Source organism: Aethalodelphis obliquidens, unplaced genomic scaffold, assembly GCF_003676395.1.
Source record: "Aethalodelphis obliquidens isolate GAN/ISIS:26980383/991018 unplaced genomic scaffold, ASM367639v1 scaffold38, whole genome shotgun sequence".
NCBI lineage: Eukaryota > Metazoa > Chordata > Mammalia > Artiodactyla > Delphinidae > Aethalodelphis > Aethalodelphis obliquidens.
The window spans coordinates 13,936,072-13,951,113 of NW_020837982.1; the positions used below are offsets into that span (position 1 = coordinate 13,936,072).

The 15,042-nt window shown below is 46.5% G+C and overlaps 1 protein-coding gene across 1 annotated transcript in view; it reads left to right on the forward strand.

The window, feature by feature from the left end:
- DNAH9 (dynein axonemal heavy chain 9) overlaps nt 1-15,042 on the forward strand; it is a 299,454-nt gene that overhangs the window by 258,772 nt on the left and 25,640 nt on the right. The window contains exons 60-62 of the mRNA XM_027131074.1: nt 291-484; nt 2,634-2,782; nt 12,472-12,599. Of these exons, the coding sequence (XP_026986875.1) occupies nt 291-484; nt 2,634-2,782; nt 12,472-12,599 (471 nt within the window). The remainder of the gene's footprint in view (nt 1-290; nt 485-2,633; nt 2,783-12,471; nt 12,600-15,042) is intronic.

The window sequence follows — 15,042 nt, forward strand, 5'->3', positions numbered from 1 at the left end:
TGTCCCTCTTCCCAGCAGTATCCTCGAGGGAGGTGCTGCTTGGTCTCCACAGCTGAGCATTTCCCAACCTTGCATATTATTGGGACAGTTTGCTGACGGTAAGCTGATCAAAATCCTTCCTCTACCTTGAGTTTACTGGGCGGGAAGATTCAAGACTCCAGAAAAGAGTATAAACGAGACAGAATTATGTCTATAATACTGCCTTGCCCCCCGCCAACCCCTAACACAACACAGATGACAGCTTTCTGGAGAAACTGCACTTCAGAGCAAGATTCCCTGACACTTTTCAGGCACTTTCATCAATGGAAGAATTCTATAATCTGGATCGGGACATTGAGGGATCCGCCAAGGGCTGGAAAAAGTTTGTCGAATCAGAATGTCCCGAGAAGGAGAAGTTCCCCCAGGAGTGGAAGAACAAGACAGGCCTGCAGCGCCTCTGCATGATGAGAGCCCTGCGGCCTGACCGGATGACCTATGCCATGAGGTAGGGACAGGGTGGTGGCGAAGCCAGGATGGGTGTGGCCAGACCGGCAGGGCTGAGCACAAAGGCCACAAGTTTATCTTGATGGGAGCCTTTGTACCAACAACCAAAATCCCATGAGGCCCGTTGCTCTGTGTTTGCCATGTATTGTCTTAATATCTAAGTGGACCCTTTGGGGAGAGGTGCTCATCAGTATCAGCACTGGGAAGGAGGCAGATCACATGTAATGTGGCAGGAGATGTGAGATCCAGAGGACAGATGGAAAGATCACCCTTGGCGGGAAGAGCACCCCTTTCATTACGAAAGACAGAGAGAGGTGGGTGTGACTGCAGCAGAGGTGGTAAAAGCATGGCAGAAAATTGAGCAAGGTTTTGTCTCACGACTTCCACTCCCTCTGAGGAGCAGGAGGCAAGATCTCGCTGCGTTTGTGTGAAAGGGGAGGTGGCAGGGTTGGAGATTTGAGGAGTGTGCAAAAGATCTGAAATAGGATCTGTGAGAAAATGGGAGACTGCTGACCAGGGAAACTCAAAGAATTCCAAGCGGCATTGAGGGCCCACCTAGTGAGATCCTGCATTTGTAGGGGCGCCAGCCTTCACCACTGGATGATTTTCTACAGCTGCATCCAACAGCCCTAGGGTAGATTCAGAGCATGGATCCCTGGTGGAATAAGAGTTAGGGAAGGGAGGTGTGTGGTACTGGCAGGAGAATGACTAGAAGTCACAGGCCATGCAGCCTACAGAGACGGCGAATTAGCAGCTGCCTGGGGCTGGAGGGTAGGAATAGGAATTCTCTAAATAGGCAGGAGAATCTTATTGCAGGCTTAAAATGTTCTAAAACTGGATTATGATGAAGATTACAATTCCGTGAATTTATTAAACATTATTGAATAGTATACTAAAAATTGGTGAATTTTATGGTATGTCGATTGTACCTCAAGAAAGTTGTTTAAAAAAAAAAAGAAAAGAGGAAGTTACAGGCCATGGAGCCTACACTGAATTGAACAAGACTTGTAGTGACAAGAATAAGGGGATGATAAAAGAAGAAAGAAAGAAAAAAAAAAACACCAGGGAGGCCAAGGTACTGAAAATCCTGCATTTGTGGCACCAATACAGGTAAAGAATAAGTTCACCAAGGATAAATTACTAAAAGAACTATAAGGATGGAAAGCTTTGGTCAGAGAGTGAGATGTTTCCATTTATGGTTTCAGACATAGAAAAAGTTCCCAAGTAAACCACAAGGATGAGGGTGTGGCCTTGGAATCAGGTGGCTGACATGGGGAAGAATGGAAGATTGTTAGGAATCTGGAGGATTGTCCACATGGTTGCTAACGTCACTCAGGCTGGTGGAGAGACAGTCCATGAGCCAAAGTCCAAGTGATGAGTGAATGAGTAAAGGGACCAAAGGAGCAGTGGACGACAGGGATGTGCAGGGGTCGTGGTGGTACAGTCAGGGCAAGCGAGCCTCAGTGGAGCCACACGAGTGGGAAAGAAAGGGTTTAGAAGTAATGGTCATCCATGAGCAGGACCGTGATCCCAGCTCCCAGTACTGAGAATGAGCCCAACTGAGAAGGGTACAGGGAAAATAGTGTCCTTGCAGGAGCTTTTAAGGCCAAGAGTTAGGCTGGATTGTCAGAAAGTGGTTACAACTGCAAGGTTTTGTTTAGCCTGAAATGGGACATAGGAAGAGGAACATTGGTAAGTGGAGTAAGGTGAAAGGAAACACAGAGAATGATAGAACGTGAGGGACTAGAAGCCTGGAGGGCCTTCAATCATGGATAGGGATGGAGGATCCCAGGGATACCATGTATGGAGGGCTTAGCTGCCTGCAAGCTTCCGGAAGGCGTTGCTCCTGGCAGGCTTCTGATGGGTGGTGGTGATGTAACAGGACATCCCAGCTCCACAGAGGAGTCAGTGGTGGCCTGGCTGGATGGGGATCCAGAAGGAGCCCTGATCTAGGTGAGCAGGTGCACAACCAGCAGCAAAGGTTGTAAGTGTCGACTTAATCAGTAAGTAGTGCTTGGCGTTGGTCCTAGCTCCGTAACTGCCAAGCCGTGATCTTGAGCACATCCTTCCATGTCTATAGACCTCTGTTGCTCATATGTTATTATTCTGTGACTGCTATACACACATGGACCTTCTTTTATTCCTGGCAGAGATTTTATTGAGGAGAAGTTAGGAAGCAAATATGTGGTGGGAAGAGCACTGGACTTTGCAGCCTCTTTTGAAGAATTGGGACCAGCCACTCCCATGTTTTTTATCCTGTCTCCAGGGGTGGACCCACTGAAGGATGTGGAAAATCAAGGTAAGAAAAACTCATTATGGAGCCAAGGCTGCACCAGCCCCATGCACTGTCACTCTGCGTCTGTCAGCTTCTCTTTTCCTGATTCAAGGTTCACTTTGCAATGCTTGATATTTGCTAACCATACAGAAATCAGGGTAATTGCTGAACCAACCCCAGGGGGTCATGAACAGAGGGAGGACTGCTCTGGGATGTAAGGTAGCAGGTTCATGAGGAGACGGTGTCCCACCACCCACCCACCCATTCCCCTTCCTGTGGCTGGAGCAGTTATTCTGAAAAACAAGTACAGTCCTTTTACAGGCTCCTAGTGCCCTCAGGATGAAGTCCAAACACCTTAACATGGCTTACAGGGGGCTTCGTCCTCCAGTCCCTCCCTGTCTCTCCAGCCTATTTTCCATTATTAGTTTCCTGTTGCTGCTGTAACAAATTATCACAAACTTAGAGGCTTAAAATAACACTATTATTTTACAGTTCTGGAGGTCAGAAATCATACATGGGACTTACTGTCTCCCCCTTTCCCTCATAAGGACCCCTATGACTATATCAGGCCCACTCAGATAACCCAGGATAATCTCCCCATCTGGAGGTCTTTAACCACATCTGCAGAGTCTCTTTTGCCTGTAAAGTCACATATATTCACAGATTCCGGGATTTAGAACATGGGCATCTTTGGGCACTCCTTATTCTGCCTACATTTCCCTACTCCCCTCTTTTTCACTCTTCATGGAAGCCATTCCATTCTCCCAAACATTCTGTCCCCCCTCAGGCATCCCCTTCACCAGGCTACCTTCTACTCATCCTTCAGATACCAGTTTCAATGTCACCACCTCCAGGAAGCCCTACTTGATTTCCAAGGTGCTGGGTACCCCTCCCTATGTGCTCTTAGAGCACCCTTCTGTCTATATATCACATTGTAATTGTCTAGTGACTACTACGGTATCTTCATGTGAGAGTGAGAGCTCTGGGAATAGATGTCCTTTTCAAGGTAGTATTCAAGTTCCTATCTCTGTATTTTCACGTGCTAGGCACTCAGTAAATAAATACATTAAATAGGACTTCCGTGGTGGCGCAGTGGTTAAGAATCCGCCTGCCAATGCAGGGGACACGGGTTCCATCCCTGGTCCGGGAAGATCCCACATGCCACGGAGCAACTAAGCCCGTGTACCACAACTACTGAGATTGCACTCTAGATCTCACAAGCCACAACTACTGAGCCCACGTGCCACAACTACTGAAGCCTGCACACCTAGAGCCCATGCTCCACAACAAGAGAAGCCACCGCAATGAGAAACCCACACACCGCAATGAAGAGTAGCCCCAGCTCGTGCAACTAGAGAAAGCCCACGCACAGCAACGAAGACCCAACGCAGGCAAAAATAAATAAAAGAAAATAAATACATTTTAAAAATATATGTTAAATAAAGGGATGAGCAAATGGATGACTAATCAAAACTATAAAACTAGGAAAACTAGGGAGTTCCCTGGCGGTCCCGTGGTTAGGACTCCACACTTTCACTGCTGTGGCCCCTGGTTCAATCCCTGGTCAGGGAACTAAGATCCTTCAAGCCTCGTGGCACGGCCAAAGGGGGAAAAAGAAGCTAGCAAAACTACACATGTTGCAAAGTTAAATAAGGACTCAGCAGGTTTTTACAGAGCCAGGTCTTTATGGATGAGAATCCAGACCAGGTAATACACCTCCATGAAAGGAATCTACACCTGGTGTAGATTTAGAGCCTGGTGTTTGGCTCTAAAGAATAGATGAGTTCTGTATAAGGAAGAGAATTATCTTATTCACTAATTTAATGTATATTTTTGTAATCTCCTAAAAAGTCCAAGTAACATATTTTTAAAATACCTATAATAAAGAGTTTAAAATGAAAAGCAATAGTTCTCAGCCCCAGCCCTTCCCACACCCAGTCCCCCTTCCCAGACACTGGGGTTTTGCCTATTTCTGAATTTATTCCTTCTGACAATTGTTTCTGTATTTCCTACTAATAATTTATATCACTATTTCTGAATTTATCAAGTTTCAGTATCTATTTATTCCCTGGTATGAAAAATAAGAATTTAGCTCCCATTACTGCCAACCAATTGGCTTCATCCTAGATTTGGTAGCATAAGTCATCAGGAAAAAATCACGGGAAGTAAAATTTCTGAATCTTTGGGTGTCTAAAAGGACGAGTTTTGCCCACATACTCTTTAAATAGGTCTGCTAGGTCCAAAATGATTTTTACTCAGAATGTGTCCACACTGCTCAGTTGTCTCCTAGAATTCAGTTTTATTCATAGGAGGCCATATGCTAGTAGGGTGCTATTCTTCCCTTGTTTCTTTGTTGGTGACCTATTTTTATTCCCTGGAAACTTTAGGATCATCTTTCTACCTTGTGTTCTGACATTTCATGAGCTGAGTTAGGTACGGGTGTTTTTCATTCACCTGCTCAGCACTCAGCCTGCCTTTTCAAGTGGGAGAGTCACACCTCTCTTTATCTCTGGAAATTTTATTCTATCATTTTTGGTAAATATCACCACCATTCAGCAAGTTGCTCATGCCAGAAACCTGGGAATCAGTCACCCTAGACCCCTCCTCCACTACCTACCACATCTAGTCCTACTGCTTCTACCTTCTAAATGTGTTTCAAATGAGTCTAGTTGTTTCATTGTGTCTCCCTCCTCTGAGTCACCACATCTCTCACTGGACTATCACAATAGCCTCCTAACTTATCCCGGTTCTCCTCCCCCACCTGCAATTTTTGCTGCTCTTACAGCCAGACTCATCTTGCTGAATCTCAGGTCTGATTGTTATCATTCTCCCACTTAAATCGCTCTAGTGGTTCCCCACAGTTCTCAAGGTAATGTCCAGTACTATAAACATGGTCTCTGTGACCTGCATGGCCTGGCCTTTCTGTCCAGCCTTGGATCTTACATTCCCTCAAACTCACACTTCTCTGGCCACATGGCTCTTTTAGGTTCTCCATCATGAGCCCTCCCGGCCCAGGGCGTTTTCTCAAGCAATTCCTTTTACCTGAAATACTTCTCCCCAGCTCTTCAGTCCAATACCTGCCAATCCTGCAGGGATCAGCTTCTCCTGACCTCTGCACAAGACCATTTGGTTTCCCCTTATACATATTATTTGCTTCAGAGCATTTAATACAATTCTAATTAGACCCTTCTTTTACAATTTTAACTTACGTTTGCCTGCCTGCATGTCGCTAAGACCCTGGAGGTCAAGGACCGTGTCATCTTGCTCATCATTTTCTCACCAGTGCCTAAAAGCGTAACTAGCACAGAGAGGTACTCAGTAAATATTGGTTGAATGAATTAACAAACGAATGAATAAATGAGCATAAGAACTGTTGTTATTGCTATGTTATTCCTGACTTTCACTTTTTCGTAGATTCTGTATTCCTTCTGTCCCATGGAGGTTTTATTCCTTTCATAATGACAAATCTAGTCTCCTCATTTTTATTCAGTATTTTCCTTTTCGGAAGCTTTCATATACCCTGTTTATGAGCAATTTCCTACTATTCTTTGCCAATTGACCCCCAACTATTATTCCATCATGTAGTTTGAAGCTTTCTGTCATTTCAGGCAAGCTGACCTGTCCCTGAACCGTATTGGTTATTTGTCTCTGAATAAATCACCTCAGCCCTGCCCTTGGCTTCATCTTAACGCATATTTCCCGACCAGAGGCAATATTGCTGTTCATCAGCTAGAGGTTACCTGGGCACCTGTGCCTCTTTCTCTCTCTCTTCCTCCCCCTCTGCGTTCTGGATGGTTTGATTCGTTTTCTCATGCACCCATTTAGAACATATACTCTGGTGACATCATGTGCTCCACATCTTGGATCTAATCATTCTGCCTGATGGACTCCTATTCTCAGGTTTGGAATCCACATAACTGACTCACTTTCCCCTATGTCCCCTAGGCCCCCGCTTATTCAGGAAACTTACTGTCTCTGTGCTTGGACAGAGTCTGTGCATCAGACTCCATCAGACACTGTTTTACTCCATGTAGACGTAGACAAAGCTTGGCAGATGAAAGATTTTGTTCCCCCATCCTCACTCCAGCCCTTCTCCTGAAATGCATGAACCCACAGACAGACAAAATTCTATATATGATTTTGGGAGTTCTCTAAGCTTCTGAAGCTCATCCATTGACACTTGGTTAAGAGTCTGTGCTTTTCTAAGAATCTGAAAAAGAATAGGTATATGTATATGTATAACTGAATCACTTTGCTGTACACCTGAAACTAACACAACATTGTAAATCAACTATACTCCAATATAAAATAAATTTTTTTTAATTAAATTTTTTTTTTTTTAAGAATCTAAGCTTTTCTGGCAGTTTTGTGCCTCTTAGTCTCCTCCAAGATTTTCCTTCCTCAACAATTTTGAAGGAGGAGGAGAACAGAATTCCATCCACTTTCCTTGGCCTATGTTTTAACAGGAACCCACTTCCACCCACCCGCACAGCATTCCTTCTTGCCTTTGCAGATTAATCCTTTACCTTCTCTCTCTTCTCATCACCTTCTTCCTGAATGAGCCACACTTCCTTATTTGCACGATTATTTTTGCTTTTGCTTCATCTAAAAGCAATCACCCATCGTTTCCAATCACCCCCTAATACCTTCCTCCCAGGGTTACTGTGAAGATAAGAATGAAATCTCAGATGTGAAAAGGCTTTGAAACATTAAAAGTACAGTAGCATTGTACAGCATTAAAATGACGATGATGACGCGTCTATTTTTTGAGGCAGCTCGGTTTGCTCCTTCCTTTACATCCTTTTGTCACATCCTTTCAAAGCACAGTATCGTCCTCGGCCCTCCCAACAGAGGACCTCCCCTTTCCACCCTTACAAGGCACCTTCTCTGGTCCTTCTTTGACTTGACTCTTGCATGATTTTGCTTGGTCTCCATCCTCCTTTGTCCAGTTACCTGGCATTGACAAAATGTTTCCGTTTATCTACCACTTGGGCCTTCTACTGCCTCCTCTTCCTCTTTCCAATGTGCTGGTCAGAGGAGGAGTTCCTTTAGATTTTTGTCAGCCTGCTACCAGGTGTGTTCAAAGAAACAGTTTTCAATTCGGTGTCTTTGCAGCTAGATTATCAACACTTTGCTTAGAGCCTCTTTTTCATTGTTCCTGACTCCATTCTCTTTTTCTTAAGCGTCAGTTGAAGTTGGCTAGGATGGAGCAAATACAGTCTTTACAGAGCAGCTTCAAGACTGGCAGAGTGTAGTTTCTGTGTGGAGGGACACTCACCCATCTGTTCATGTGCTGGGGACGGGGGACACCTCTTCCACTGAGAGGGGGCTGTGCAGGGATGGGGATGGAACAGGGATGTGGGCAGAGGCAGATACAATGGCAGTAAATGGAAGGTGTTCTACCAGATGGCAGATGTTTTGTCAGGCAGAGGGAGCAGTAAAGAGTGAAGCAAAGTGCTGAGCATAAGAAGCGGGGCAGCCATTAGGAAGTTTAAGGGAAGAGGGGAGTGGACAACATAGCCAACTTCTGGACGTGAAAGATTACCAGATGGTCTCACAAGACTGAGAATCATCAGCTTGTGGTGGCACCAGCTCACTCAGTGTGTTATTTTTTCTCTTGTATTAACGCATAGACTTGTCCAGGGTTGTGGTTTTACAGAAGTTGGGGGATGCAGACATAGGATGGGCAATGGAGTGAAGAATTTTATAAGATCACGGCTCAAATGAAGGATTATTGGGTCCATCTTAAAATAAGAGGGAGGTAAAGATGAAGGTTAGAAAAAACAGAGGAGCCAATGGACTGGACGTTTTGCTGATATAGAATAATATGCAAGGAGGAGTAAGAGAGTGAGCAATCTGGACAGTAGGAAGTTAGAGTTGTGAGTAAAAATGAAAGAATGATGTGTCAGACGTGGGAGAGTTTGCAGGGACAAGGCCTTGCTGAAGCCACTGGGAATGGGAAACAGAAATGGAAAGAAATTCTTTGAAGATGAGGAAGCATGAGGCTGGGTGTTGGCTGAGTCATCCATAGTGGCATTAAAGCTCACCAAGATAATGATGAGACAGAAAATATGGAATATTTTAAACCAAGTTCCAAAACCCCTAATAAAAGTGACTCTTGCTAGGAAGTTGATAGAAGGCAGAAAACATAAAAGTTAGTAGGCAATGTAGCCAATAGCATGTGCTTTAGAAGAGAGCACATGTGTTAGCATACAGTATTTGTTTTTCTCTTTCTGACTTACTTCACTCTGTATGACAGACTCTGGGTCCATCCACCTCACTACAAATAACTCAATTTCGTTTCTTTTTATGGCTGAGTAATATTCCATTGTATATATGTGCCACATCTTCTTTATCCATTCATCTGTTGATGGACACTTGGGTTGCTTCTATGTCCTGGCTATTGTAAATAAGAGCTACAATGAACATTTTGGTGCATGACTCTTTTTGAATTATGGTTTTCTCAGGGTATATGCCCAGTAGTGGGATTGCTGGGTCATATGGTAGTTCTATTTTTAGTTTTTTAAGGAACCTCCATACTGTTCTCCATAGTGGCTGTATCAATTTACATTCCCCCCAACAGTACTAGAGGGTTCCATCTTCTCCACACCCTCTCCAGCATTTATTGTTTGTAGATTTTTTGATGATGGCCATTCTGACCGGTGTGAGATGATATCTCACCATATGCTAACACATATATATGGAATCTCAGAAAAAAAAAGGTCATGAAGAACCTAGGGGCAAGACGGGAATAAAGACACAGACCTACTAGAGAATGGACTTGAGGATATGGGGAGGGGGAAGGGTAAGCTGTGACAAAGTGAGAGAGTGGCATGGACATATATACACTACCAGACGTAAAACAGATAGCTAGGGCTTCCCTGGTGGCACAGTGGTTGAGAGTCCGCCTGCTGATGCAGGGGACGTGGGTTCGTGCCCCGGTCCAGGAAGATCCCACGTGCTGCGGAGTGGCTGGGCCCGTGAGCCATGGCCGCTGAGCCTGTGCGTCCGGAGCCTGTGCTCCGCAACGGGAGAGGCCACAACAGTGAGAGGCCCGTGTACCGCAAAAAAAAAACCCAAAACAGATAGCTAGTGGGAAGTAGCCGCATAGCACAGGGAGATCAGCTCGGTGCTTTGTGACCACCTAGAGGGGTGGGATAGGGAGGATGGGAGGGAGGGGAACACAAGAGGAAAGAGATATGGGAACATATGTATATGTGTAACTGATTCACTTTGTTATAAAGCAGAAACTAACACACCATTGTAAAGCAATTATACTCCAATAAAGATGTTAAAATAAATAAATATAAATTAAATTTTAAAAAAAGGAAGAGAGCACATGAAAGGTTTTTCATACAAGAGTGGAGAAGAAATAGCCTGCAATTAACAAGACAAGGCTAGAAGGATGTTCCCCTTCCTCCCAGCCCCAGGGGTATGTGGAGCTAGGCGGAGGGCCACGGACGCTGTAGCGTCCTTAGACTGGAGCTCGTGGAGGGACGGCCACCAGGATGCTCAGGGAGGTTCACAGCGCAGCCCGGCTCCTGGTGACACCACCATAGGGGTGCTGGAAGGAAGATCTGAAAGGGACAGAGGAGCTGAAGGCAGGGGGGTGGGGGCATGGAAGCCGCAGCACATGGAATTCGAACTAATCTTTCGTTAAGCCCTCTTTTCCTGTACCCTTTGTCTGTGAACAAAGAAGAGAAGTAGGGTCTTTGTGAGCAGAAATGTCACCGAGGCTATCTAATAATCCCAGCATCTTTATCCTGTTCTTTTTCTCTGGAATAAGTTGTTCATAGTCTTGGCTCTAAAGCTGACATCAAATCTATTGCCAGCTAGGATTTATAGAGTTTAATAAGGGTATTTCTTGGGTTCATCTCAGTTGAATCTGTAATAACTATTCCTCACTACAAAAAGTCATCATCTTGTTTGGTCTTGTACAGTTAAAGAACACACTATAGTTTTGTTTTAGTGCTTTAAAGACACATCCAATATTGACAGTGTTCTTTAAATTTTCTTGCACAAGTATCAAACTGCAACTTCAATTTTAGTTCCCCTGAAACTAAATTTGTTAAGTACAGACTTTTATTCTTTTTCTCTTTTAAATTTCTCCTCTTTTCTCTTGTGCATCTCACCTTCTTAGAAAAATTGCTCGACGATTCCTTCATGGTATTACACATTTTTTGATCCTTTTGTCTAAAGAATATTATGTAATTTCTCTAAACTTTATTATTATTTTTTATTTATTTATGGCTGTGTTGGGTCTTCGTCTCTGCGCGAGGGCTTTCTCTAGTTGCAACGAGCAGGGGCCACACTTCATCGCGGTGCGCGGGCCTCTCACTGTCGTGGCCTCTCTTGTTGCGGTGCACAAGCTCCAGACGCGCAGGCTCAGTAGTTGTGGCTCACGGGCCTAGTTGCTCCGCGGCATGTGGGATCTTCCCAGACCAGGGCTCGAACCTGTGTCCCCTGCATTGGCAGGCAGATTCTCAACCACTGCGCCACCAGGGAAGCCCTCCAAACTTCATTGGGTTGGGTGAATAGCTGGTGTCCAAGCAGAACTTGCTGCCTATGTTAAGGTTATTTCTTTGTGTGAAGTCTTTCTTGGGCTCGCAGAGCAACTCTTAAGCATCAGCCTTGCTCCAGTGACCCAGCTGGGACATGTGCGTTTGCGTGGCTGTTCCCTTACTCCATTCCCGACAGTGAGATACAAGCATTCACACCTACTCAGCCAAGCCCCTTCTTGACTGGCCTCTTGCCTCTCTTCACTCTCATTCGTGCAAAATGACGAGGGTAAAGGTTCTACGTGGTGGGAATAACAGGGAGGAGGTTCATACGGCATAAAGTACAGGCAGCCGAACTACCCGAGTCCTGCCCCTCTTGGCCTCGCCTCCCAGTAAAATGTATATCATTATTAATATATTCAGGGGGCAAAGCATGTTAGACCTGGCCACGCCCACACACTTGCTACTCTCCGAGCCTTTCACTCTCTAGGATGGTGGCCCAATGCCTGCTCTTCAAGTGGAGTCTGCACAGAAGGGCAGCGGCACATGTGCCCACTCTTTGGGATGTCAACTGAAAAAAAAAGCACGATGTGAGAGTTGTGAGTTAAGTTTTCTTGGGGGCAAAATGAGGACTGTAGCCCGGGAGACAGCAACTCAGAGGTCAGTGCGCATGTGGTTTTGGTGAGGGGGGCATGCAGTCAGGCGCACGTGTTTGCAGAAGAGCAGACGTCACCGTGAAGGACTGGAGTGCTTTTCTAGATATGAGGACACGTAAGAGCTGGGCTCGTAACATCTTCTCCTGAGAATACCTAACTCTCTGAAGACCTGTTCTGCCAGTTCTTCCCAGAGCACAGAGGGCCTCATTCCTGGTCTCCAGCCTGAACTCCTTTCATAGGGTGCTGAAGGTCAGTGGCTACAGTAGCGAGTGACTTAATCCTTGTACAGGCAGATGGCAAGCGCCAGTGTTTAGTTGGCAGGGACTGAGGGAGGAGGGAGGGGCGAAGCATTTTGTCTAGACAAGTGCTTCCTTCTCTTTGGCAAAAAAAAGCTGGAAGATGCAGCAACCCTGCCCCGTGAAGGAAGGGGGTCCGTGTGTGAGGTCGGGGTGCACGGCTTCCCGCAGCCTGCGATGGGGGAGCCGCGCGGAGGTGCGCGTTTCCTCGTGAACACTCAATGGCATTAGAGGCAATAATGACCACTCCCTGCCCCTTTTAGGTAAAAAACTCGGATATACCTTCAACAACCGGAACTTTCACAACGTGTCTTTGGGCCAAGGACAGGAGGTAGTGGCTGAGGCTGTGCTGGACCTGGCTGCCAAGAAAGGTCACTGGGTTCTTTTGCAGGTACGACCCCTCTGCCCTGCTGGGGTCACTCTTGACCCCGTCCCTGGGTCGACCCCTGCAGTCCCTGGGCCACCTTTCCTTCCGTGCCCTCGTCCCTGACTTCCCAGGCTTCTCCCTCCAGTCCGGCCCCGTGTGTTCTGCTCCTCACCCCACCCTCAATACCCTCCCTCTCCCCCCACTCCCTCTGGTTTCAATGGCACCCCCGTCCCGAAGGAGGCCTGTTCTCACAGCGCTGCGTGCTCAGGAGGCCGGCGTTCAGCTCGAGGCTGAATCCAGTGGCGGCTGCTGATCTCTTCCCCGGCCTTCCATGGAGCTCTCCTCTGCTCTGCCTTTCCACGTGTCACGTGTTACAGGCTCTTCATTACATGCGTGACTAGAAGGTCACACATATAACCAGGACTGAGCCTCTTCACTGAGAGTTCAGCTGGGGTCGGGAATCTGGAACACCTACCGTTGTAGGAATACCTACAGCACTTCTTGTACATGTTTCACTAAACATGTACAAGAAGTAAAGGCTCCCCCTCCCGATTCATGGCCTGTCCTCTTGTTCCCGTTTCCGCAGCTTGCATGGATCCTGGGGCTGTTGGGCGCAGAGCGAGTGGCTGACTCCTCTCTTCTCCCGCAGCCACCTCTGCGAGGGCACCCATGGCTACGTGGAAACCAGTTACACTATGGCTGTGTCCTTCACTGCATTTTCTTGGGGAAAGAGACATTCCTTATTTACCTTTGGCACCCAGCACACTACCGTGAACACAGTAGACACTCAACCAAAGCCCATGGGGTAAAAGAATCAATGAAGAAATCAGTGAAGGAAGGACACATGGAAAAGCCAGTCCCTCCCCTCCCATCTGGCTTTGATTACCGAGAACTTCCTCTGTCTCCTGATGACTCACTGTACACTTCTTGTTGTTGGGTTTTCATCCTTAATTATCCCATTATTTATTTGGAGCCTAGCAGCAGAGGGATCTGCTATTCCCTGGAACACTTTTCCAGAAACAGTGGGAATCTAAGGAGAAAAGAGAATGACAGTGGGGTTCCTGCTTCCTCCCACTGGATCAGCTCGGTGCTGGGAGGGTGTGGCCTCCCCGACTGTCTCAGGCTCATTTGCCAAAGAGACCCCCTTCTGGGCACTAGCACCTTCAGGAACCCAGCCCCCCAGACAGTGAGCAGAGAACGTTTCCTCCCCCTGGTACCTACCGGCTGCCCTGATGTGGTTTCTGAGAGACCTCCAGGATGAAACTCAGACGCGGGGATTCCTGAAGCAGTGGCAGAGTTTCTCACTGCGGGCCGGGGGTGCTGCCTGGCTCATCGAGCCCTGGCTCTCCAGGCAGCCAGCAGACTCTCCGCTCCCATAGAGTGATGACAACTGAATGCTTTCATTTCACAGAGTTTCATTTCAGCAATCGCTACGAACTCTTGCATAGCATTTCACAGTATACAAAGCCCTTTCAAATCCATTACCTTTGGTTATTTCCAGCAACCCTGGGTAATAAGTATGGAAAATATTATTGTTATTTCTCTTTTCATGGAAGAGAAAGTAGCACTCAGAGAGCAGATTGCTGTGGCCCAAGCACTGTGCCCTGTGCCGATCTGTGTATTTAAGGCTCTGCAAGCAGGCTTCCTCAAATATGTATCAAGGAGTTTTTATCTATCCATCATAAAGAAACAGAGTGTAATGAAGCAAAGTGACTACCCTTGCTAGAGTGAAAAGTGCATGCTGCAAGGTAGTGCTAAGAAATAAATGTCGTTTTACACAGACAGACAGAAAGGGATTTTGTTGGGGGAGGAGAAGGGCTCAAAGACCAGACAGAGGAGCTTGGGCTTGTAGTAGGAGCTTTCCCTGTCTGGGAACAGCAGTGTCTCAGTGTGTTTTAGGAAGATAAGTTTGGCAACAATTAGCAGAATGGTTTCAAGAGGGGCAGGGGAGGAAGGAAAGCTAGCTAGAAGGAGTTTAAATCAGTGCTTTTCAAGTCTTAACATGCATACAAATCACTGGAGGATCTTATTAAAATCCACTAATTCAGTAAGTCTGAGTCTGCATTTCTAACTGGCTTCCAGGTAAGGCCAACATTGCTGATCCATGGGCCCCACTTTTGATCAAAGGCTCAAAAAAATCCAGGTGTCAGATATGGGGATCCGGATTTGGAATGTAACCACACATTAGACCCTTGAAGTGTGGCCCCCAGACCAGCAGCAGCTGCGGCATCACCCAAGAACTTGGTAGAAATGCGAGCCCTCAGACCCCCCCCTGGACCACCTGCATCAGCCACTCTGGGATGAGGCCCGAGAACCTTTGTTTCAGCAAGCCCTCCAGGGGACCCCGATGCCTGGTCAAGTTTGAGACCCTCGTGCTAGAGAGACTTAGGGCACCGAGGGAAAGGATTGAATTGCAGGATACAAGGGGTCCCCGTTACTGGGAATCCCGAGACTCATGCTGGGATGT